The following is a 26,107-nucleotide window of genomic DNA, read 5'->3' as shown; positions in this document are numbered from 1 at the left end:
ATTAACCTTAGTCTGTGAAGAAGATTCCCCATTTACATGAACAAATTGTAATCTATTAGATAAATATGATTCAAACCACCGCAGCGCAGTGCCTTTAATACCTATGGCATGCTCTAATCTCTGTAATAAAATTTTATGGTCAACAGTATCAAAAGCAGCACTGAGGTCTAACAGAACAAGCACAGAGATGAGTCCACTGTCTGAGACCATAAGAGGATCATTTGTAACCTTCACTAATGCTGTTTCTGTACTATGATGAATTCTAAAACCTGACTGAAACTCTTCAAATAGACCATTCCTCTGCAGATGATCAGTTAGTTGTTTTACAACTACCCTTTCAAGAATTTTTGAGAGAAAAGGAAGGTTGGAGATTGGCCTATAATTAGCTAAGATAGCTGGGTCAAGTGATGGCTTTTTAAGTAATGGTTTAATTACTGCCACCTTAAAAGCCTGTGGTACATAGCCAACTAATAAAGATAGATTGATCATATTTAAGATCGAAGCATTAAATAATGGTAGGGCTTCCTTGAGCAGCCTGGTAGGAATGGGGTCCAATAGACATGTTGATGGTTTGGATGAAGTAACTAATGAAAATAACTCAGACAGAACAATCTGAGAGAAAGAGTCTAACCAAATACCGGCATCACCGAAAGCAGCCAAAGATAACGATACGTCTTTGGGATGGTTATGAGTAATTTTTTCTCTAATAGTTAAAATTTTATTAGCAAAGAAAGTCATGAAGTCATTACTAGTTAAAGTTAAAGGAATACTCGGCTCAATAGAGCTCTGACTCTTTGTCAGCCTGGCTACAGTGCTGAAAAGAAACCTGGGGTTGTTCTTATTTTCTTCAATTAGTGATGAGCAGTAAGATGTCCTAGCTTTACAGAGGGCTTTTTTATAGAGCAACAGACTCTTTTTCCAGGCTAAGTGAAGATCTTCTAAATTAGTGAGATGCCATTTCCTCTCCAACGGGTTATCTGCTGTAAGCTGCGAGTTTGTGAGTTATACCACAGAGTCAGGCACTTCTGATTTAAAGCTCTCTTTTTCAGAGGAGCTACAGCATCCAAAGTTGTCTTCAGTGAGGATGTAAAACTATTGACGAGATACTCTATCTCACTTACAGAGTTTAGGTAGCTACTCTGCACTGTGTTGGTATATGGCATTAGAGAACATAAAGAAGGAATCATATCCTTAAACCTAGTTACAGTGCTTTCTGAAAGACTTCTAGTGTAATGAAACTTATTCCCCACTGCTGGGTAGTCCATCAGAGTAAATGTAAACGTTATTAAGAAATGATCAGACAGAAGGGAGTTTTCAGGGAATACTGTTAAGTCTTCTATTTCCATACCATAAGTCAGAACAAGATCTAAGATATGATTAAAGTGGTGGCTGGACTCATTTACATTTTGAGCAAAGCCAACTGAGTCTAATAATAGATTAAATGCAGTGTTGAGGCTGTCATTCTCAGCATCTGTGTGGATGTTAAAATCGCCCACTATAATTATCTTATCTGAGCTAAGTACTAAGTCGGACAAAAGGTCCGAAAATTCACAGAGAAACTCACAGTAACGACCAGGTGGACGATAGATAATAACAAATAAAACTGGTTTTTGGGACTTCCAATTTGGATGGACAAGACTAAGAGTCAAGCTTTCAAATGAATTAAAGCTCTGTCTGGGTTTTTGATTAATTAATAAGCTGGAATGGAAGATTGCTGCTAATCCTCCGCCTCGGCCCGTGCTACGAGCATTCTGACAGTTAGTGTGACTCAAGGGTGTTGACTCATTTAAACTAACATATTCATCCTGCTGTAACCAGGTTTCTGTAAGGCAGAATAAATCAATATGTTGATCAATTATTATATCATTTACTAACAGGGACTTAGAAGAGAGAGACCTAATGTTTAATAGACCACATTTAACTGTTTTAGTCTGTGGTGCAGTTGAAGGTGCTATATTATTTATTCTTTTTGAATTTTTATGCTTAAATAGATTTTTGCTGGTTATTGGTGGTCTGGGAGCAGGCACCGTCTCTACGGGGATGGGGTAATGAGGGGATGGCAGGGGGAGAGGAGCTGCAGAGAGGTATGTAAGACTACAACTCTGCTTCCTGGTCCCAACCCTGGATAGTCACGGTTTGGAGGATTTAAGAAAATTGGCCAGATTTCTAGAAATGAGAGCTGCTCCATCCAAAGTGGGATGGATGCCGTCTCTCCTAACAAGACCAGGTTTTCCCCAGAAGCTTTGCCAATTATCTATGAAGCCCACCTCATTTTTTGGACACCACTCAGACAGCCAGCAATTCAAGGAGAACATGCGGCTAAACATGTCACTCCCGGTCCGATTGGGGAGGGGCCCAGAGAAAACTACAGAGTCCGACATTGTTTTTGCAAACTTACACACCGATTCATGTTAATTTTAGTGACCTCCGATTGGCGTAACCGGGTGGCATTACTGCCGACGTGAATTACAATCTTACCAAATTTACGCTTAGCCTTAGCCAGCAGTTTCAAATTTCCTTCAGTGTCGCCTGCTCTGGCCACCGGAAGACAATTGACTATGGTTGCTGGTGTCGCTAACTACACATTTCTCAAAACAGAGTCGCCAATAACCAGAGTTTGATCCTCGGCGGGTGTGTCGTCGAGTGGGGAAAAACGGTTAGAAATGTGAACGGGTTGGCGGTGTACACGGGGCTTCTGTTTAGAACTACGCTTCCTCCTCACAGTCACCCAGTCGGCCTGCTTTCCCGGCTGCTCGGGATCTGCTGGAAGGGAACTAACGGCGGCTAAGCTACCTTGGTCCGCACCGACTACAGGGGCCTGGCTAGCTGTAGAATTTTCCACGGTGCGGAGCCGAGTCTCCAATTCGCCCAGCCTGGCCTCCAAAGCTACAAATAAGCTACACTTATTACAAGTACCATTATTGCTAAAGGAGGCCGAGGAATAACTAAACATTTCACACCCAGAGCAGAAAAGTGCGGGAGAGACAGGAGAAGCCACCATGCTAAACCGGCTAAGAGCTAGTAGCTGCGCTAAGCTAGTGGATTCCTAAAAACACACAAAATGAATAATGTGTAAATAATTTAGAGGTGATTCAGCAGAGAGAGTGCTTTAGTTAAGGCACGTAAAGATTACACTGTGAAACAAATCGTTATCTAGGTAACTAGATCAATCTAACTGCGCAGATTAAACAGCTAACAGATACAGAAAAACACCGCTGTGCTCTGGAACAGGAAGTGATACAATACCGCAGTGAGAGCCAACCAACAGTAGAGACAAGCAAGAGCAAGAGAAAGTTGGAGCCAGATTGATGAAGAGTACTGTTTGTCACTCATTAAGTCCATGCCTCAGAGACTGCAAGCTGTTATAAAAGCCAGAGGTGGTGCAACAAAATACTAGTGATGTGTTGGAGCGTTCTTTTGTTTTTCATGATTCCATAATTTTTTCCTCAGAATTGAGTGATTCCATATTTTTTTCCCTCTACTTGGTCTAAAAAAGTAACCGTTACTGACTGCCACAATTTTTTTCCTGATTTCTTATAGTGTTTCTTAAAGCCAGAAAGTTGCCATTTGAAATGACTTTAGTTTTGTGTCATGTCTGTGATCTGCTTTTTTCTACAAAATTAAACAACTGAATGAACATCCTCCGAGGCCGGTGATTCCATAATTTTTGCCAGGGGTTGTATATATATATATATATATAGTGAGGAAAATAAATAATTGAACACCCTGCGATTTTGCAAGTTCTCCCACTTAGAAATCATGGAGGGGTCTGAAATTTTTATCTTAGGTGCATGTCCACTGTGAGAGACATAATCTAAAAAAAAAAAAAAAAAAAAAAATCCGGAAATCACAATGTATGATTTTTTTAATAATTTATTTGTATGTTACTGCTGCAAATAAGTATTTGAACACCTGTGAAAATCAATGTTAATATTCGGTACAGTACCCTTTGTTTGCAATTACAGAGCTCAAATGTTTCCTGTAGTTTTTCACCAGGTTTTCACACACTGCAGCAGAGATTTTGGTCCACTCCTCCATACAGATCTTCTCTAGAGCTTTCAGGTTTGGAGTTTCAGCTCCCTCCAAAGATTTTCTGTTGAGTTCAGATCTGGAGACTGGCCAGGCCACTCCAAGACCTTGAAATGCCCTCCTTAGTTGCCCTGGCTGTGTGTTTGGGGTCATTGTCATGCTCGAAGACCCAGCCATGACCCATCTTCAATGCTCTTACTGAGGGAAGGAGGTTGTTTGCCAAAATCTCACAATACATGACCCCATCCATCCTCCCTTCAATACGGTGCAGTCGTCCTGTTCCCTTTGCAGAAGAGCACCCCCAGAGTATGATGTTTCCACCCCCATGCTTCATGGTTGGGATGGTTTTCTTGGGGTTGTTCTCATCCTCTAAACATGGTAAGTGGAGTTGATTCCAAAAAGCTCTATTCTGGTCTCATCTGACCACATGACCTTCTCCCATGCCTCCTCTGGATCATCCAGATGGTCACTGGTGAACTTCAAACGGGCCTGGACATGTGCTGGCTTGAGCAGGGGGACCTTGCTGCCCTGCAGGATTTTAAACCATGACAGCATCATGTGTTACTAATGTAATCTTTGTGACTGTGGTCCCAGCTCTCTTCAGGTCATTGACCAGGTCCTCCTGTGTAGTTCTGAGCTTTCTCAGAATCATCCTTACCCCACAAAGTGAGATCTTGCATGAAATCCCAGACCAAGGGAGATCGACAGTCATCTTGTGTTTCTTCCACTTTCTAATAAATAATCATAACAGTTGTTGTCTTCTACCAAGCTGCTTGCCTGTTGTCCTGTAGTCCATCCCAGCCTTGAGCAGGTCTACAGTTTTGTCCCTGGTGTCCTTAGACAGCTCTTTGGTCTTGGCTATGGTGGACAGGTTGGAGTGTGATTGATTGAGTGTGTGAACAGGTGTCTTTTATACAGGCAACAAGTTCAAACAGGTGCAATTAATACAGGTAAAGAGTGCAGAATAAGAGGGCTTCTTAAAGAAAAATTAACAGGTCTGTGAGAGACTGAATTCTTGTTGGTTGGTAGGGGGTCAAATACTTATTTGCAGCAGTAACATACAAATAAATTACTAAAAAATCATACATTGTTATTTCCAGATTTTTATTTTTATTTATTTATTTAGATTATGTCTCTCACAGCGGACATGAACCTAAGATGAAAATTTCAGACCCCTCCATGATTTCTAAGTGGGAGAACTTGCAAAACCGCAGGGTGTCCAAATACTTATTTTCCTCACTGTGTGTCTGTGCCAATTCAACATGCAGATCATCTTGGATTTGCTGTGGCGACCCCAAGTGCAAACAAGGGAGCAGCCGAAGGGACTTACTTTTTATATACATACATATGTGTGTGTGTGTGTGTGTCAAGCTGGAGTTTGTTTTTTTGTCCATCCACCGTAAATCTCACAAAGCACAAATCTTACTGATACACTTGAACTGTGCGGCACTTTGATATCACTGCATGAGAATATGTTTGAACTTTCACCTTCTAGATCATGGTGACCTTCACACTTTTATCTTGACCTGAGCTGGAAGAGCACATCATCTACAACTTCCCTTTTAAGGTTTGATTTGTTATTGCACATCAATATTTGGATTTGATTTTTGTTAAATGCACTGATTGTTTGCTTCACACCTGGATGTTGTTCTTTTTTAAAATTATTATTATTATTTTTAGAGGGATCATTCCTTCAAAGGAGGCAGACACCTACAGATTGTATCTGCAAACTGTTTGATTTTATGATCTGGCAATGAAAGAGTCTTCAACTCAGACTGAATAGTTATTTCACATGCTGATTAATGCAAAGCAGCAGCAGTCTGCAGCCTGCAGCCAGACTGGGACCTGGAGCCTCAAACAAAGCCCCCATTCACACCAACACTGCGGCTGCTGCACGGCAGACGGGGTGCAATACAATTTGCTAAATGGTGAGTAAATTAATAACAGAAGAAAGTCTGATAACATTTGATTCTCAGTGGGAAAATTCCCCGTTTGACTGACTCAAGCCTTGAAGCAGCAACAGCAGCAAAATAAGAAGATTCTGTATCTGCTGTAGATCAGAAGCAAGTGAACTAAAAGTGAACTGGATCTGTTTGCAAAAATCCTCCACATAATGTGTGTGGGAGACAGAAAAGAGACAACAAAAGCCAGAACCAACAAAAGCCTGGATGGCATGAGGAGAGAGATGATGCATTCAGGTGCTTCACGTAAAATCTTCAACCCATACACCCGGCTGTGTCTCTATCGCGCTCACGTCCATTTTCATTCTTTATTTTTTAAACCTTTGAGGATTAAAAATGTCCTTTAGTTTCACATTTAGCAAGTTCATAAATATATCATTCTCTTTTGGTCTATTTAAACAGCATCCTGTGTGGAAGATTGTGCATATGCACATAAAAATCTAATTCACTGAAACGAAGAAGACCTTTTGTTTTAAAAACAAATTCACAGCAATGTGAATTTCTTTTGGGCTTCTCCTATTTTTGTTCTGGATCATCACACTGGAAACATCTGGAGATGATGTCCTTCCTGATGCAGCTCCAGATGTAACTGGAGAGCAGGGCCTTGGTGGCTTTGAACCAGCGACCTTTTGGATAGCAAGCTCAGTAAGGGCTGGTGCCGCTGTCTTGCCCACATTCTATACAATTCTATACAGGCCCCCAGCCTGTCAACCATGAAACGGATGAGAGTCAGTGATGCTGTTCCTGGTGTGCAGTTGAGTGCTGTACATGGGAGCACACTGACATCCGTGTGTGAATGGGTGAATGTAAGGCATCACTGTAAAGCATTTTCAGCATGCATGTGCTAATGCAGTCCATTTACCATCCATATACATGTTATATCCATATCCATATACAGGGGAGGTGATGGTCTAGTGGTTAAGGTGTTGGGCTTGAGTCCAGAAGATCATGTGTTCAAATCCCCGCCTGACTGGAAAATCACTAAGGGCCCTTGGGCAAGGCCTTTAATCCCCTATTGCTCCCGGTGTGTAGTGAGCGCCTTATATGGCAGCACCCTGACATCGGGGTGAATGTGAGGCATAATTGTAAAGCGCTTTGAGTGTCTGATACAGATGGAAAAGTGCTATATAAATACAGTCCATTTACCATTTACAATTTTGTTCATCCATTGCAAATCATTACTGCTCTAAATACTTACTTGAAATAAATAATTAATGGATATATTTTTTTTTTTTACTTTATTTCTGGCTCTCTGGATGATATGACATGCTGGGAGATTATTTAAATTGGGCTAATATCTCAATCAATTCATTGTTTTTAATAATTAACTGACTATATATATATATATATATAAATTTTATTTATATAGCGCCAAATCACAACAAACAGTCGCCCCAAGGCGCTTTATATTGTAAGGCAAAAGCCATACAATAATTAGCCATAATTAGCCAAAAGCCATACAATAAATAATTATATATATATATATATATATATATATATATATATATATATATATATATATATATATATATATATAAACACGTAAATTTCTGTACATTATATTCAGTATGCAAGGATATAAAAACAGAAAAAGGGTCAATATGGAAATATGAAAACTTGACAATGAAAAAAAATTACTTTGAAATGGCCAAAAAAAATGTAATCGGTTGTCAACTTTTTTCTGTCAGTAGATTCATTGATTCACTCCAACACTTGCGAAGATTTCAGTTTAACATCTTCGGGGTTTGGTCAGTTATTTAGCCTTAAATGGGGTCACTGAGTTGGAAATCCGCGTTTCCGACAGTTGCTGAACGCAGCAGGAGTCCTCCCTGAACGTGAGGGTTCCTCTTGCCGGAGCAGAAGGAGCACCAAGCGGCTCCGACCGTCCGTCTGCCACCGCTGCCTGTTTCGCTCCGGACCCGAACCAGTGGCTATGGATCCGTAACTGTCCTCCTGCTGTCTTCACTGAAAAACTATACTCCAGCTGATGCTCCGGCGCCCGTAAGGAGGGGGAGGGGGAGGAGGAGGAGGTCGCATCCCTGTCGGGCTTCGACTAGCAGGTAATTTAACACGGTGGCGCCCGAAGCTGAAGCGGGATTGTTTTGTTGCTGAAGCGGGGATGAGTAGCAGAAGCTGGGAGTAGCCAGTTAGCATGCTAATTTAGCGGGATGCTGCTGCTTCGTCATCCGCCTGTGTGGATGCGACTCCGGGATGCTGCTGCTGCAGGAGGGCGGGCAGGCTAACGGTGCTGTCCGCCTGTCCTCGGCGTCCCCCACAACCCCAAAATCTCACTGTTCTTCAGCACATCCACCTGAAAACACAGCGACGGCTTTATCTCATCAGAGCCAATAAAATGACGAATAAGTCGCTGGAAATGAAGTAAAATCACGTCTGGCGGCTCCGCCGGCCGCCACCGCGCCGCGCTAACCGGAGGGTTAGCCGGCTAAGGCTAGCGGTAGCATCCTCACGGGTGAAGCCCGCATCCTCCAGGCCAGCTCGGCGTACAGAACCTCCCAGCGTCGGGCCTTTTAACGGTAACCGGGCAGCTGCACGAACGTCAAATAACCTTCATATAAAGTCTCTCTGCCAAGCATTTAATCTCTTCTCCCGCGTTAAAATCTAACGGATGGCGCCGTGCGGACGGTATTATGTAACAGATAATGACACCACACGCCCTTGAAACAAAAGCTGTTTGTTTGTTTGGGGACAATAAACCGGAGGCAGAACGGCGGACTGAGGCGTCACCTGAAGACGGTCTGAAGGTGTTTATGTGGCGTTTGTTTTCCGGCCTCACATCTCCTCACTGATGGAGCTTAAGAGCTGAAAAGTGTTATTTCATTGCCGGTCATTCTGCTCCTTCTTACATTAAGAAAGACTCTGACTTATATATATACATACACCCGGCGCAGTTTGACAGAACTGAGGATTTTTTTTTGTATTATTATTATTATTTTGACTTAGAGTTAAAAATCAAAAGTATTATTTGGCTCATTAGAGTCAAAATCTGTTTAGCTGAAATTTAGCAGCTTTGAACCAGTTTGGTTAATGCGCTTGGTTTCAGTTCAGAAGGTTCCGTGTTCAAATCCCACCCCTGCCACATTTCTCCATGTAATGTGGAGTTGCGTCAGGAAGGGCATCTGGCGTAAAACTTGTGCCAATTCAACATGCAGATCCACCTTGGATTTGCTGTGGCGACCCCGAGTGCAAACAAGGGAGCAGCCGAAGGGACTTACTTTTATTTCATTTAAAGCTTTTGCTGAAATCATTGTTTTATTCTCTCCATGTTTGCTTCAGTCAAGGACATCATGCAACACTGTTCATTTGTCTGCAAACCAGAATTATCCTAAAAACAGACTTTTCATGAAACTGGATGGAGCCAGCAAAACATTTTGAAGTACTTCAGCACTGCAAAATGGAACATTTTGACATTGTTGTCAAATTTCCACACAGAACATACAGATAAAGAGGATTCAGCATCAAGGTCCAAACGTTTCAAATAAATAAAAATAAAAACAGACATGCACATGATGCATTCAGGTGCACAAACAAAATTTCTGAAAAACAGGAACTATCAGCTGTGGCTGAGGTGTGCACTCTGCAAAAGTCCTCTGGTTGTTTTTAACTGCACTTTGAATATCTTTGGGTCTGGTGGACCATATAAATACATACATTTACGCTGTATGAATGTGAACTGAGCCTTTTTATAAAGCGTTATTTTTGAGGAACTCTGTCACTCGGGAGGAGCTCGGAGTTGAGCCGCTGCTCCTCCACGTCGAAAGGAGTCAGTTGAGGTGGCTCGGGCATCTTTTCCGGAAGCCCCCTGGATGCCTCGCTGGAGAGGTGTTCCGGGCACGTCCCATTGGGAGGAGGCCCCGGGGAAGACCCAGAACATGCTGGAAGGATTACATCTCTCGGCTGGCTTGGGAACGCCTTGGTGTTCCCCCGGAGGAGCTGGGGGAGGTGTGTGTGGATCGGGAGGTCTGGGCGGCTTTGCTTGAGCTGCTGCCCCCACGACCCGACTCCAGATAAAGTGGAAGAAAATGGATGGAATGGATGGATGTTTTTGACATTTCATAGAATAAATTATAACTCAAAACTTCATATTTGAAAAGAAAAAAAAACTATTATTTTTGCCGTTTTCTGTAATATGTATATGTCGCAGACATGAACGAGTGAAGCTCTTCAGCACCTCACCATGTCATTTCGGTCCTTCAGATATCGATATGATATCAGATATGACTATGATTTTACACAAAGTGCAGCAACAGTGAAAATTAAACATTCTTAAACCAAACAGTAATAATACCTCACTTATTTTGCACTCATCATAAGGTTAAGATACTGTGTCCTCCAAAAGTATTGGAACACTTGGAATTTCATACATTATATGTTCGATGTCACTGACATTAATGAGCAAAGCTCTTCACTATCTGTGTATATGTCATCAAACAATAATTTAAAATTGAATAATTGTTGTAGAACCTACCATCAGTTTGTGGCTTTTTATGAGTGTTGTCTGGTTTGTGGCTTTGTCTACTAAGAGTGATCTTATTTTTCTCTTAACTGGCTCGGTGGATTAATTGTTTCATCAGTAGTTTAATTCTGCTTTCAGTGGCATCTAGGAGCTTTGCTCATTTCAACCTCTGTGAAGACTAAATCAAAGGATTACCAAAGCAATCAGATCTTTAATTACTCTTGATCTGATAAAACACTTGATGATGCACCTTTTGCACATTTTTCATGTAACTGAACTGCACGTCTGTTGACGAGTGTTTGGTGTCTTTAGAAGAGCAACAAAGGTAACCTTGAGGCTGCCCCCCAACACACACACAGACTTTGTGGCTCCACTGCATGGAGCTATAAAATGACATCATTTTGAGTTCTGACTAATCATTGACACAGTATATTGGACACATCATAAGGTGCCAGATTTTCCTCATATTTAGGTGGATTAAAGCCCACTTTTCAACGTTCTACTGATTGATAAAACATTGGGGTCTTGATGGCCACGAGGGGGCGCCAAAGTACTCGACTTACTCTATTTTGCGGAAGCTTAGCGCCACCTGGTGGCCCGTGTCATCAGCTTTTTTTAAACGAAATTTGCAGGAGTGGATAAACCAACATCTCTACTTTATATAACAGTTGGCAGAATTTTGGGGACTCCTCTTATACTGATTTAATACCCCTTTAAAAGAAATCTTGTTTTTTCAGTTGCATTTGATAGAGTTGGGCCTATATTTGTTGATAACATTGAAATCTGGTTGGGGTCTTGATGACGCAGAGGGCTATGGCCCTTTAAATACAGCCAATTTCTCAAAATGACCAGACTTTGAACACCTCCTATATTCCGCTATCGATTCCCCCAACCAAATTTTGTATATAAGATGAAAGAGTTTGCCTCCCTATGTCATTTGATAGTTAAACCAGCTTGGGGACTTGATGGCGCTGAATGTTACACCACTTGAAAATTGGGAAATTAATGAAATATCAGTTTTTATGTATTTTTGCCTTGAAATTTGATGACCCCTGGCAAGGTCACCGTTTGGTTTTTGGTTGACAAATTTTGGGAAAGTTGCTTTCTTGGTAGGTTCCATCTCTGAGCCAAGTTTTGTTGAAATCCGAGTCACCTTGAATCACAGCCCGCCTGATCCTTAAAAAAAATTGGCTCTTAAATTGTTGTACTTTCAGGTACAACCTCTATGAAGAGACATCAGGGTATCATCAGCAAATTTTATAATGCCTGAAGACCTCTGACACTGTAAACAGATCTGCACTTTAGCTGCTGAGCTAATATTGGTGTTGTAAAATGATGGGACAAGATAACATTGGCTTTCGTCATTTAGCCTTGCTTTTCTTTTCTTTTCTTTTCTTTTTTTAACATTACAAATAGACGTGGTGCTCGTTCCTCATTAGTTTCACCACAAAACTGAAATAGGCCAACGGTGCGTCTGTCTGTCTGTCAGTGGCCACATCTTCAATGTGAAGACTAGTTTCTGTCAGACTTGGATAAAATCAGCGGATTATCATTTTGCAATGCGGGTCATGTTGAGGTCTAAGGTCAAGGTCAAATCAGAGGTCTGTTTAAAATCCATTCACAACATATCTCAGGAGCGACACAAGCTACTGAAATGTGGTTTACTGTGTCGACTCCTGGAACCAACAAAGGTATCAGATTTCTGACATCAGTGGCATCGAGCAAAGTCAAAAAAATGATCTGGAAATGCTGCAGTCATCTGGATGTGGTGTTGATATTGTTTTTGATAGACGGCTTGTTAAAACAACGTTAATCATCAAATCACGAGCTGACTTTTAAAGCAGCAGCTCATGTGATTTGAATTATGTCCATAATAATAATTAAAAATAAATGATTATTAATCACTTAGCCCAAAAGTAAAGTAAGGAGATGGAATAGGAAGGAAGAAGACCAAGATTTCACTTACTGAATGGTGAGAAGGTGTGAGTGATGTGAGGAAATGAGGGTAGGGGAGAAGGAAAGGAGGAGACGGGAAATGTGTTAAGGCTCTGAACAATGAGTCGCTGCAACCATTTGAGGAGGGAAGCTATCAACTGACCTGTTCTGTCCTTTCTCTCCCTCTGTTTCATTCCAGACTGACTCACTACTGGACTGCCAAACCACAGAAGAAGACATCTGAGCAAACACGAGAGTGAGGGAACAGGCAACTCAGAAACGGAGGGAGGGGGAGGAAAAACTAAAGGAGGTGAGGAAGACTAGCAGGGGGCAGAGTGAGAAGGCAGCCAAGGAAAGTCAGATCAGAGCCGTAGAGCAAGAGGGTGAAAGGAAGTGATTGACAAGTCACACAGGGTGAGGGATTGGAGGTCAGAGGTCAAGTGATCAGACTGACCACTGATTCAGCTTGACTGCCCAAATCCAACAGTTGTGTCTTCACTGTTGCCACACTGGGAAAACTGGTGAGGAGGAGGAGGAGCCACCATGAGCGACCAGAACGTCGTCAAGGAAGGCTGGGTCCAGAAACGAGGTGAGAAGGTCCATCGTTACTGACACAAACCTGTCCCACCTCACACGAGGGGTCTGTTGTGCATTGCAGTCGGAGATCTGTGCACTACATGTACGCGTGCAAGTGAGTTTATTCTGTATGTTTAATATTGCCACATTAATTTTTAACTGGAAGATTGAATTTGTGAGAAAGTATCGTGTTTGTTAAGGTGGTAAAGTTTCACTGTCGGACCGACGCTCTCCACAGAGGCCCTGTGCTGAAAATCTCAGTTCTGTTAAACTCTGCAGCATGTCTGTGCAGGGTGACTTTTCTTTGCAGTGTGTTTGATATTGGGAGTGTTATTTATTTCTTTAAGCTGGATATTTTTTTGGTGGCTGTTGGACGCCTCTCTGAGTGATGGCACCGACGTTCTCTGAGCTTTGACCTGGTATGAGATGAGCAGTTCAGTTGTACACAGTAAAACAAACGAGTAGAGGTTACGTCAACCTGGTGACAGTCGTGGACTCAAACAGCAACTTAGTCGAGTCACAGAGTTGTGGTTTTTAAAGTGAACGCCGGCTTGGCTGCAGTTCCTTGGGTACTTGGCTTAATTTGATGTTTACGGTATTTCCACTCAGGAGACACTTTCTGTCCAGTACTTCAGCGCATACCAGCTTCAGTGGCTGTGACTGGAGACTGAGTGGCTGTGACTGAACAACGTTGTCCTGTTGCCTCACCAAGTCCCATCTTCATGGTCGTAATTACTCGTACATAAAGACTGTTGGAAACAAAACACGGTCTAGCTTTGGGTTTGCCAGATGCCACCTGGGGGAATGAGTCCTGTAACATCTTCTAAGTTGTCGTGGTTGTTTTGGAAAGTTCTTTGTACAAAGTGGATGTGTTTTTTCAGGATGTTTAATTGGGCTAAAGTGGCTCATTTGGACAGAATTTAATTCAGAATGAGTATAATTTTACAAACTGTTGTATGAAGAAGCCAGAATGTTAAGACTTTTTGGTGCACTCTTGTTTCCCCTGCTGGTTTCTCCTCAGCCTTGTTGTTTGTCAGGGAGGGGAAGTTTCTCTGTGGCACTACGAGCACACAGAGGATGATCTAACATTCTGGTTCCTTCCTCTCTGGCCCTCGCAAAGTGCCTGAATTGTTTATTGCACCTCTGTGTGCTTCTATAATCCAGCTCAGAGAAATGGCTTCACATCAAAACTCAGAGTTCACATGTAGTTCAGGACTGTTTGTTTTTTTTTAAACCTGCTCCTCTGCTAATGTCGGGGAATGCCGTCGATGTTGACCTTAACACATTCTTACAAACTTGGATTGTTAATCAGAAGGAAAATAAATTGGACCATATAGATAATATAAGTAAATGATTCATGGATGAGTGAAATTTTGTCTGGTTTGTCAAATTTAATGGTGTCCCAAATGACATTTTCCACATTAATATAACAGCCAACAGCTATTTTCTACATAAAGATGTAATGGCATCCTGTACAGAGAATGAAGCAACGCTCCCTCTGTGCTCTGAGCTTTTGTTTTTTTTCCTGTGTGTAATTTCAGTATGGTTGCATGCGTGACCGAGATGAGGTGCATGTTCACTGATCTGAATGTCAGATCAGTGTGCTCGTTTCTTCCTCGGCTCCTTATATTTCAGAGTGATTGTTTCTGTGCTTGGATTCAAACATGCATTGTGCCTGCGCTGGGCTGTGGAGCACAAAGGAGCAGTGTATATATATTCAGTTTATGGGCAGCGGAGGCTGTTTGCTTTGAACAGGCTCTGTTCATGTGAACATACAGCTGCTTTTTCCCCACTTACATTTTGAACTGTGCATCAAGATTTACACAGTTATTATTTTAATACTGAGTCACCATGGCACTGTGATAGACTGGCGGCATGTCCAGGGTGAGCCCTACCTCTCACCCTATGACCACTGGGATAGGCTCCAGCCACCCCACCCCTGCTGTGACCTTTAATTGGAATAAGTGGATATACAAAATGAAAGAATCATTATGTAAACTTTGCATTTAATTCAGGGTTCACGTGCGTGCCGACTCACGTGGGGCGGTCTGTACAGATCACTAACTATACTTTGTTCCACTAGAAGCTGTAACAGTCACTGTCCACATACTTGCTTGCATCCTTTACGTGGGCACAGTTGTTTAGAAAAAATATCCACTAGAGGGCACCACAGAGCCTCTTGAAAGTTTCTGATAACATCAAACATGGTACTTAAATTAGCCTGTGGTCTATCCTGCCGCCACCTAAAGATGCATCATCTGTCTCCTCAATTCCAGGCGAGTACATCAAGAACTGGCGGCCGCGCTACTTCCTGCTGAAAATGGACGGGTCCTTTATTGGCTATAAGGACAAGCCACAGGACTCGGATCTGGCCTATCCACTCAACAACTTCTCTGTAGCAAGTACGAGTCAAACTTAATGTTTTCCACACTAGGAATAAAAAGCGTTAAAGGTCTCTGTGTTGTCCAGAATGTCAGCTGATGAAGACGGAGCGGCCGAAGTCAAACACCTTCATCATCCGCTGTCTGCAGTGGACCACGGTCATCGAGAGGACGTTTCACGTTGACACGCCTGACGAGAGGTTAGCTTTCATCCTCCTCACTGGCTTTCTTCTTAGTGCAGAGTTTGTTTGACAGACCAACTGATTCTGTGCTGGTTGATGGATCATTGGTAACAGTCAGTTTCAGGTCAAACGTCAACAAATTCAGTACAGGTTAAAAGCTCACCCGTTTCTGTTAAACACTGGCTCGAGAAACTCCACATTTTCTGAAGGTGAAACAAAATTTGCTAATCGTCTGACTAGGGTGAAGGAAACAAAGGTCTGATTAGGACCTGTCTAACCGTCAGGACTGAACCAGACTGGACAGTCTGTCAGCACACGGAGAAGAAAGGCAGGAAGTCAGGGTGCGGGGCCGACGGTGGAGCCGATTCTTTCCCAAACACAATATTTTGTGTACATTATGACTCGTTACCTGATGCTGGGGCAACAGCCCAGAACATCCTTCAGCCTGTTATTCTTCAGGTCACGTGTGAAGGCAGTGAGCGTCTGCTGCTGTTGGTGTAGACTGATGGACCAGAGCGGTCAGAAAAATAAAGGGGATTAAGGATTTCAACCTGTTTTAGAGATTCTACTTTGTTTTGGTTCTTGGTTGTTCAGGGTTTAGTCCTATAGACTTATTCATCGTGTTCCTTCAGATCTGTTGGCCACAAATTTTAACATATTCAAGCTCGGGACATTTGGTCTAAACACACCCAAACCTGTTTTTCTGGCCATTAAGAGCTGAGAAAATCCCCTTAGGAAAAAAAAAAAGAGAAAAACTTAGTTTATTTTATTCAGTTAACCAAAGATCCTTTGGTTAAAAGTCCACCTCCCTAAACCCGGAGACCATGAAGTCCAGTTTTATAGCAAGTGACTTATGCTTTTCCTTGAAGACACTTTGTTGTAAGAGCCACAAGTATCAGCCACTACAAGTAGAGTTGTTGGTTTACCCAAATATACTTCAAGTATACTGAGACTTTTATGTATATTTTTGTGTATGTGTCAGTATAAACTAAGTATACTTTAAGTACGTATGTATCACCTAAACTGAAACTACAGCTTTATTTTTAATTTAAAAGAGGTTTTCTGCTAATAAACGTGGGCACACCTTTTAGTATTCAGAATTATCGACACAGAAACAAAAACCTTATTGTTGGTTATGTTTGTGCTTAACCAGCATTTTGTCCATTAAAACCTTCTGATTTCCTCCTCATCTTAAGATGTAGACTCGGAGAAAAAGCTCCAGATGAAAACATTTCAGCAAAAGCAAACTTTTTTTTTGAATGTGAATTTAGGGATGAATGGGCTGAGGCCATTCAGATGGTTGCGGACTCGCTGGCCAAGCAGGAAGAGGAAGGAATCCTGTGCAGTCCAACATCTCAGATTGAGAACGTCAACGAAGAGGAGATGGACACTTCCATCAGCCACTACAAACGCAAGGTGACGCATGTTACTTATTACAGATGATGCTTTATTTATGTGTGGAACATCATCTGAACACCTTCAGCTGTACTTTGAAAGTTATACAACTGTAATGACTATTTGTGATCCATCTATTCTTAGATCAGAAGCTTTTCTTCAGAACTGAAAAAACAAAACAAAGTTTTTATGTGTTGCATCTCAAAATCTGATAAAACTACAAAAATGTTCAACTTCAGCTTTTCATGTTATAAATTGATAACCTAAATGTGTCCCGTGTAGCAGTTTATCATTTCAGATATCGTACTATTTGACCAAATGTGGACAAGCTGGTTATGCATAGAACTGAGAGAGTGATGGTTTTTATTTCCACCAATCAAACTGCTGATTTCACCAACAAACTGCTTCCCTCCTGTTAATTAGTCACTTAAAACCACACCTGCTCCTAACTTCCATCATGCATGTGATAAGGTTGTTCTGAAACATTTCCTGGCAGTAGATGGCTTTGTATGATTTCTTAAACTGTTGTATCTGCATTAATGGTAAATATCCACCAGGTGGAGATACTGCTCCATTTCAAGAACCTTAAGTCATGACCAACCTGATGCTTACAGTAGTAGATAAACAAATCAAACTTGTTTTCTGTTGAAATTGTCCATCAGTTGTCCTTGTAGTTTGGAGACTTAAGGTAATAGCATTCATTGTTTTGCCTTATCTTGTGCGGGCAGCATGGTGGCTTAGTGTTTAGCACTGTTGCCTCACAGCAAGAAGGTCATGGGATTGATTCCCAAATGTGGCCTTTCTGTGTGGAGTTTGCATGCGCCGGCATTAAGCCTTAAAAAAAATCTACTTATCTAAACCAAAAATCTGTTTAGTCTGAATATTTTTTAGCAGCTTTGTTTATAAGCATGTAAACAGTTTTATCTCATTGTGTCTTTTTGTCCAGACAATGAATGACTTTGACTATCTGAAGCTTCTGGGTAAAGGCACCTTTGGGAAAGTCATTCTGGTGAGGGAGAAGGCGAGCGGCACGTATTATGCCATGAAGATCCTCAAGAAAGAAGTCATCATAGCCAAGGTCCTTTTCCTCACTGCTGCCTTAAGATCTTCTTCTTCTTCTGTTGTCTGAAAAACACTGAAGTTTTTCTAGAAAAGCCTGTATCTGTAAGAAAGGATGCATGTGATGTTATCTCTTCTGATACGATGTAAACCTTCAGATTTGACATCAGTGAACCAGGTTGAACAGAAGTTTAATCTACATGGTTTGTGACTCCTGATATATATATATATATATATATATATATATATATATATATATATATATATATATATAAAATAATTTTTTTTTTTTTCTTCTCTCTTTGGGTCTCTTTCTTGCTCACAGGATGAAGTTGCTCACACACTGACAGAAAGTAGAGTATTAAAAAACACTCGGCATCCATTTCTAACTGTAAGTATCATGCAGTGTTTATTCATTTGCATCCCGACAGGCAGCGACTGCCGTAGATGTTAGAATTTAGAATCAGTGAATGAGAGCCACACAGGTGCAAACATAAATAAGAATATAAATAAATCATGTATCATTACAAACACTTTGATTTTAAAAAGTATCAAATAGTCACACAGTGAGAAAAAAGAAATCGTGTGTGTGTGTGTAAAGTGCATCAAGATTCATTGCCAGTCATGTTATAATCAAATCGCAGCCCTCTGAATCAGCCAAATTGAATCATTCATTCATCATTCAAGATTCCCACCCCTACTGGACCAGAATTCATCATGTTTGGTAGAAATCAGCCAGAGGATCTGGGATGAGGAGGGAAACAGACTGACTAACCTAAGGGCCCCTTCACACATAGTGCGAATTTGGTCGATTTGCGCATAAAGTACGCATAAAGCAGGAATCGTATGCTAAAAGTGTAAAATCGTAACTGCCTCCAACGCCTCGTACACCTGTTGCTACAACTATTTGCGCACACCAGTGGCTGAAAGACAGATTGTGCGCTGTGCGAGCCCATTGATCCCTCTCGCGGCAGGTGTTGGCCAAATTCTAGGTGACACACACGAACATCTAACACCGCTCGCATGGCACTTAGAAAATATGTGGCCATTTGCACTATTAACATGAAAACATTCAGCAGACAATCACTGTCAAGCTGGCAGTGAAATTTGTCTAAGTGCCTCACGACTGTGAAGTTGCACATGTGGCGTGCCAGAGTGTCGGCTCACCCCACAACGTGTGCGTGTGTTTCGCGCATGTGTCCCCCCGGCAGGCAAGGCATTGCTCATCTGATCACAGTGTGACATCTTGGTCTGTGTGCTGACAGGACAGGGGGCATGGCTGGCTGCCCACAGCTGTTGAGCCATCTCCAGTTCTGGACATCACAGCTGTAGCACACGTCCCATGTTTTGACGGACACGCGCATGTGTTTCTGTGTGGAAATACATAAAAACGGACCGTCAGTCTGATTGGACACGCAGCAGACGATCGGAATGTCATGTCTGACAGGACACTCGGGCCAGGACAATCCAACAGTATGACAAATACGCCACTTTCAGTCGCATATCAGCAGAAATACGCTGACCGGAACTTGCATTTTGACCTTTGACCCCATTGTCCTCGACCTTTACCAAAACCCCTTCAGGATAATTCTGGGGTTGTCCTTTGTCCACATTCCCACTTTGTTGTGAATCTGCCAAAGGATGTGGGAGGAATCGGAACAAACACACGTCTGTGAAATTACAGTGTGATGTGTTGGCGAGTGCAGCGTGAAACCAAATGGCTGTTCTGTCTTCCAGTCTCTGAAATATTCGTTCCAGACGAAGGATCGGCTGTGCTTTGTCATGGAGTACGTCAACGGCGGCGAGGTGAGAGGTCACTGGAGGCTTTTAGCGGGTTTGCTGTAAAATGTGTGTGATGCAGTCGAGAGCACGACTGCTGATTTTTACTGGATGTGTTTTGACCTCATTCTGTTCTGACGGTTTGTTTGTTTGGTTTTTAATGTCTGGCAGTTGTTTTTCCACTTGTCGAGAGAGCGAGTGTTTTCAGAAGACCGCACCCGTTTCTACGGCGCTGAGATCGTCTCTGCTCTCGATTACCTACATTCTGCAAAGATTGTTTACCGCGATCTGAAGGTAACCCGCGCCTGCACTACTCCTGCTTTCTTAGTCACACGTGGGGAAAAAAACGTTTCTCCTGAGATTATTGTTGGTTTGTTTTCACTCGTGATTAGTTGGAGAACCTGATGTTGGACAAAGATGGTCACATCAAAATCACAGACTTTGGTCTCTGCAAAGAAGGAATCACTGACACGGCTACCATGAAAACCTTCTGCGGGACTCCGGAGTACCTGGCTCCTGAGGTCAGAGGTCACGCCCCACACGCCTCTTTGTTGTAGTTTAGTTTAGCAACAGTTAGTTTCCAGCTTCACAAATATGGAGTTTACTATTTTGAACTAAATTTGTTTCATTATACGAGGTCTGTCAATAAAGTATAGGTCCTTTTTATTTTTTCAAAAACTATATAGATTTCATTCATATGTTTTTACGTCAGACATGCTTGAACCCTTGTGCGCATGCATGAGTTTTTCCACGCCTGTCGGTGACGTCATCCGCCTGTGAACACTCCTTGTGGGAGGAGTCATCCAGCCCCTCGTCGGAATTCCTTTGTCTGAGAAGTTGCTGAGAGACTGGCGCTTTGTTTGATCAAAATTTTTTCTAAACCTGTGAGACACATCGAAGTGGACACGGTTCGAAAAATTAAGCTGGTTTTCAGTGAAAATTTTAACGGCTGATGAGAGATTTTGAGGTGATACTGTCGCTTTAAGGACTTCCCACGGTGCGAGACGTCGCGCAGCGCTCTCAGGCGCCGTCGTCAGCCTGTTTCAAGCTGAAAACCTCCACATTTCAGGCTCTGTTGATCCAGGACGTCGTGAGAGAACAGAGAAGTTTCAGAAGAAGTCGGTTTCAGCATTTTATCCGGATATTCCACTGTTAAAGGAGATTTTTTTTTAATGAAAGACGTGCGGACGGGACACCGTGGGAAGTCAAACGTTATTGTATAAAAACGATTTTTCGGTAATGGCGGTTTTCTTCTGGATCTAGCTCCATAACATTTGAAGCTACATCAAATCTGATGACACCTTACTGAATCAGTACAGATTCAGCTACAATTTGGTGTTAGTTGTGCATCTCTAGCTTCATTTGTCACCTCACACTGACACATTTTCTATTTTCCCTATATTTTTACATATTCTGGATCACCGGATCCGATCATCACCAAACTTTGTTGTTTGATAGAACATTTGACTATGTTACACCCTAATTTTTTTTTCAAGGCTTTCTGCCTTGTTTTTGTGGAGTTAGAAACTAGAATGTCAAAATTCCCCCTATCCCGCAATGATGAAGAATCCTTTAAAAAATTCCTGGATCCGGATCGTGATCTGGATCACCACTAAAATTTAATCACTTGTTCCTCTTGTCATTTCCAACCAGTCCACAAAATTTCATCAAAATCCGTTCAAAACCCTTTGTGTTATCCTGCTGACAAACAGACAGACAAACAAACGCGACCAAAAACATAACCTCCTTGGCGGAGGTAAAAATATTGTAACTACTGGTTTTGCTCCTTTATGTGAACTGTGAAATAATAATAATGATAATTAACCACTTTTATTCCATGAAAATTATTTTCTATTGTTTTGTGATAATTGGTTCTTTAGTTTGTGGGTAATGTTTCTTTTTAAATAAAACAGATTGAAGTTAAAACCCTCCTTTTTTGTGATTAAAATCTAAATAAAAAGTGAGGAGAAAAAATGAAATGTTCTCGCCTACATGAGGCTGAATCATAAATTTCTGTGAAACATGAAGGACTTGATGTTTTTTTTTAACTGAACTGGGGAAAAGAACATGTTTCAGCTTTGAATATCCAGGCTGATGTGGAAGTACTTCATGATGCAGTTCCTTTAAAAACTCTGCCTTCACCACACAACGGCGTCTTGGTAACTAATTTCACTTCTTCATGGATACTTAGAGGATGTGAAAGAGGATTTCAAATGTCATTAAACAACAACAGCATCATGTGAGACGTTCCACCGTTTATTTTTATACTGCCTACTGAAAGGGGCAGGCTTACCAGTGACAAGGAATCCTGAGAACAGGTGTTTTTTTTTTTTTTTTTTTTTTTATGGAAGTATCACAAGAGATTTGCCTTCACTTTTTTCCAAATTTTAACTTGGAAATTTTTTTTTAATTAAATTTGTGAAGGTAATTTTACAAAAAGTACTTTAGGGATTTTTTTTTTCTTTTTTTGTAATTGGGTTATATAGTCTCAGAATTTCCTTTTAATTTTTTTTATAGTTTTGCTGAGTGAAGGTCATTGTCCGAGTTTATATTGTTATTGATTCACATTGTTGTGTGTCATCTTTGACTTCACGTAGCTTCTTCCTCCTCGAGTTGTTATTGGATCAGTCTGAATTTTCTACCAAACAGGCTCGACTCCTTCTCACTCAAATTTAACCTTAATAATATTCTGACTGTAAAATGTGTTTAATTAAATATGCAAAAACTAATCCAGTGATACTCTTCAAATAAAGTTAAAGATCTGCCACTAGGGGGTGTAGTGCTGAGCTTTTATGGAAATGCATCAAATAAAGAGATTCAAAAAAATAAACTAAAGGTCTTTTATTGTATGAGTGCCGACTAACAACATATACAAGTTGTTTTGATTTTGGAAGATGATTATTCTTCTTTGCACATGAATAATTTCTGACTGCTAAGTGGAGGTGTGTATTCAGGGATGTTTGGGAGCCCCACTTACCTTTCTGCTTGTCTGTTCACATGTCCCTGTGGTTTGGATGTATTTCTGGTGACCTCTAGGTGTTGGAGGACAATGACTACGGGCGTGCGGTAGACTGGTGGGGTTTGGGCGTGGTGACATATGAGATGATGTGCGGCCGCCTGCCGTTCTACAACCAGGACCATGAGAAACTGTTCGAACTCATCCTCATGGAGGAGATCAAGTTCCCACGCACGCTGTCTGCAGACGCCAAGTCGCTGCTGTCCGGGCTGCTCATCAAGGACCCCAACAAAAGGTGCGCATCAAAAACACGACCACGCGCACATGTGGATTCAAAACAGAACCATAAATGAAATCGGGGATCAACAACATGCACGTGTGTCTCTTCCCTTATGGGCAGTTTACTTGCTCTACAGGCTAGAGGTCGGAATCTCCGAACTTCCAATCCAACTCTGCAAAACGCTTTTTAAATGTGAGTTTGGCCAATTTTATGGCTGGAGCAGATGGTCACCTCACATTCTGGTCTGCTTGAGGTTTCTTCCTCAAATCATCAGAGGGAGTTTTTTCTTACCACTATTGCTCTGGGGGTTAGTAAGGTTAGACCTTACTTGTGTGAAGCGCCTTGAGGCAACATTGTTGTGATTTGGTGCTGTATAAATGAAAATAAATTGAATAAAAAAAAAAATAGGTGGGTTTTTCTTGATGACTGTTGCTATGTGCTTGCCCAGGGGGGTTGGTAAGGGTTGACTTTACTCTTGTGAAGCACCTTAAGGCCACTTAGGTTGTGTTTTGTTGCTGTACAAACAAACTGCATTAAATTTACACTTAAGTAACACAAAACAGAATAAATATGGATTTGACTTGTATTGTGATGTTTCTGCCCTCCTCCTTCATCGCAGAACCAGAACACCAACCAAAGATGACTCTGGATGGGTGTTAAGAACTGGTTCCAAATTTTACAAACATCGGAATTGTATGTTTCAAACGTTAGCAATTTATGGTGTGTTTTTCTGAGAGCTGCGCTTTGCAAAAACCCGTGTTGTCAGAAAAGACGTGATTCAAACTCTACGCTTAACAACCAGGAAAATGGCAGCTGAACACGTGTAGGTCTTCATTTTTCCACACAGAAAATTGGCGAGGAATGGATAAAGAATCTGGCCGATAAACAGAACTGATAATGGTATAGATAGTCATATCTATTGGTCTGAGTGGTGGGAGGAGCTTCAGAGTATCAGCAGCGTAATCTTTGTGTTTGCGTTTGTTGAAAATACGATCTCTGTGTTTGAAAATGCGATCATCTTCATTTGATACGTCGAGGCAGCAGATGCTTGCCGTTTGCTGTTAGCTTCTGTTCTGATTCTGTCTGAGACACTTTCTAATTTAGACGCACTTTAAAAGAAGAAACCTGTTCACCTCCTGGAGTTATTTTTGGATCAGTAGAAAGTGGATATTCTGAGACTTAGACTTCTGCTTCTTCTCCCTGTTGACTGACAGGCTGGGCGGTGGACCGGATGACGCAAAGGAGATCATGCGACACAGTTTCTTTGGTACAATCGACTGGCAGGATGTCTACGACAAGAAGGTGAGGCCAGGATTTAGCTGTTGTCATCTTACTGGAGTTCGAATGGTGCAGAGGTTACTGGCACCAGGGTTACCTCATCTTACTGGTCTTCACATCTGGTGATGTCATGGTACCGGACTCCTCGCTGCCACTCAGTCTTGGTCAGTAGGCGTTGATGGATTCTTGTCTGTCTCTGTGGTTGCTATCTGGGAGACAGGGTGCTACAGGGGGCTTCTGTGGCATGGCACTAGTCCATGCTCCCAGACTTGACTTGGTGGCCAAACCAAGTGGGCCATGTTCTCACAACACTGGTCATGTCAAAGGTCAAATCAGAGGCCATTAAAAAAGGATGACATGACCAGGAACTAGGAACTAGAGGAGCTGTAGAAACGCAGTTGTCAGCATAGAATTCAGCTGTCCTGGAGGAGTTTAGTTCTAACCCAGCAGGTCACTGGAGTTTTCCCCGCCCCGGCCAAAAGAACCCTGATGCTGGACATGATGTGGAACATCTCAGCAGGATGACCCAAACGTGAAAGCCAGATGGGCTTTCACATTGCTTGTGAAGCGTTATTGCTAATTTCAGGGTCCTGGCAGGCCACTAGAGGCTGCTGTTGTTTGCTTTTCTTCAAAACAGTATTATTTATGATGTGTCTTCCAGGTGTTCATCTTTTTTTTTTTTTTTTTTTCGTGACATCAGATGAAAATGAGAACATAAGAAGCAGTAAAGTCAGAATAAATCTTATTTTAAGTTTCCTCATGTCCCTGAGCTGATGAAGCGGGATGACGCCTGTGTTATGTTAGTCATGTGACATAAACTCATCATTTCTAGAGGGAAAATTCAACAAACTTTTATTATTTTATGAATAACTGAAGCGAGGTTTGAAACCTTTGCTGTCCTGATACCTGTGTTCCAGCTGGTCCCGCCCTTCCAGCCACAGGTCTCCTCGGAGACAGACACGCGTTACTTTGACGAGGAGTTCACAGCACAGACCATCACCATCACTCCACCGGAAAAATGTGAGTGCTTCAGAAACACATCTGTTCCACTTCATGACCTCTGTGCTAACGGAGCCGCTGTCACCGCGGTGTGAGTGCTTTCTGCTGACTCGGCACTGCCGCAGCACATCTAAAAGTGTATTTATGCTCTGCTTTGCTTCTGATTTGAATCAGGTCTGCTTCTGACTCGTGATGCATGTGACCCGTGTATGTATGTGTTTGTCGCTGTTGTCGGGTGTCGTGTGACTTCGTAATGTGACCCGTTTGTGTTTCTTCCTCACAGACGACGAGGACGGGATGGACGCGGCGGACAATGAACGAAGGCCTCACTTCCCGCAGTTCTCCTATTCAGCCAGCGGGCGGGAGTGAGCGCTCCAGACCAGTATCGTTCCGATTTGTGGCCATTTTGAGGAAAACACGTAGCCATTTTAGGAAAAAAGAAAAAGAACACCAGTCTCCCCTCTTTTTCTCGGTTTCTGCCTCCTTTCGGATGGAAGAAGTCTTTTTCGGGACTTTAAAAGAGGTTTTTGCACAGTGGGATGGACTCCCACACTAAAAAAAAAAAAAAAGAAAGTCTCGTACAATTTCCTGCAGAAGGCAATGTTTTTGTTATTTATTTTTTTCTCTCCATCAGTATCGTCAATCTGTATGCGTTTATTTTTGTTAGCGCCCCCCCTTTCTTTCTTCTTGTTTTTGGACTTTTTGCACTTGGTTTGGAAGAGCCGTTTTCGGGAACAAAAACCAAAAATGTTGCCTTACGTGTGCAGATGTTTCGTATCATACCGACAGGGTTTTGTTTTTGGGTCGTGAGGGGATTTCGGTG

At 42.0% G+C, this 26,107-nt stretch overlaps 1 protein-coding gene and 1 long non-coding RNA gene across 3 annotated transcripts; one reads left to right on the top strand and one right to left on the bottom strand.

Moving 5' to 3' along the window:
* Positions 1-5,383: 5,383 nt before the first annotated feature.
* Positions 5,384-25,734, top strand: akt3b (v-akt murine thymoma viral oncogene homolog 3b). 2 transcript variants are annotated; one of them, XM_034189145.1, is made up of 13 exons: positions 12,438-12,988; positions 15,252-15,377; positions 15,445-15,556; positions 16,810-16,954; positions 17,880-18,011; positions 18,318-18,383; positions 19,730-19,798; positions 19,943-20,065; positions 20,164-20,292; positions 22,808-23,022; positions 24,222-24,309; positions 25,203-25,305; positions 25,568-25,734. In XM_034189145.1, the coding sequence occupies exons 1-13, from the start codon at positions 12,943-12,945 to the stop codon at positions 25,651-25,653; spliced, it is 1,440 nt and encodes a 479-aa protein (XP_034045036.1). In that variant the 5' UTR covers positions 12,438-12,942; the 3' UTR covers positions 25,654-25,734. The 2 variants fall into 2 exon arrangements, with proteins under 2 accessions (XP_034045037.1, XP_034045036.1); XM_034189146.1 differs by lacking the exons at positions 12,438-12,988; positions 15,252-15,377 and adding an exon at positions 5,384-5,394 and having other exon boundaries at positions 15,428-15,556.
* Positions 5,863-20,013, bottom strand: LOC117527013. Its single transcript, XR_004565409.1, has 3 exons — positions 19,867-20,013; positions 15,719-15,721; positions 5,863-5,874 (listed from the first exon to the last, which is right to left on the bottom strand). It is a non-coding gene; the product is annotated as an uncharacterized LOC117527013 (long non-coding RNA).
* Positions 25,735-26,107: the final 373 nt, after the last annotated feature.

Source organism: Thalassophryne amazonica, chromosome 15 (assembly GCF_902500255.1).
Source record: "Thalassophryne amazonica chromosome 15, fThaAma1.1, whole genome shotgun sequence".
Lineage (NCBI taxonomy): Eukaryota > Metazoa > Chordata > Actinopteri > Batrachoidiformes > Batrachoididae > Thalassophryne > Thalassophryne amazonica.
This window is presented reverse-complemented; position numbering and strand designations above follow the sequence as displayed.

What these genes read in the sequence shown, in the direction of transcription:
- akt3b (XM_034189145.1), top strand. Translation starts at nt 12,943, where the DNA reads ATGAGCGACCAGAACGTCGTCAAGGAAGGCTGGGTCCAGAAACGAG. An exon ending in AGGCTGGGTCCAGAAACGAG is followed by an intron (nt 12,989 to 15,251) that starts GTGAGAAGGTCC and finishes CCTCAATTCCAG; the next exon opens with GCGAGTACATCAAGAACTGG. An exon ending in CATCACTCCACCGGAAAAAT is followed by an intron (nt 25,306 to 25,567) that starts GTGAGTGCTTCA and finishes TCTTCCTCACAG; the next exon opens with ACGACGAGGACGGGATGGAC.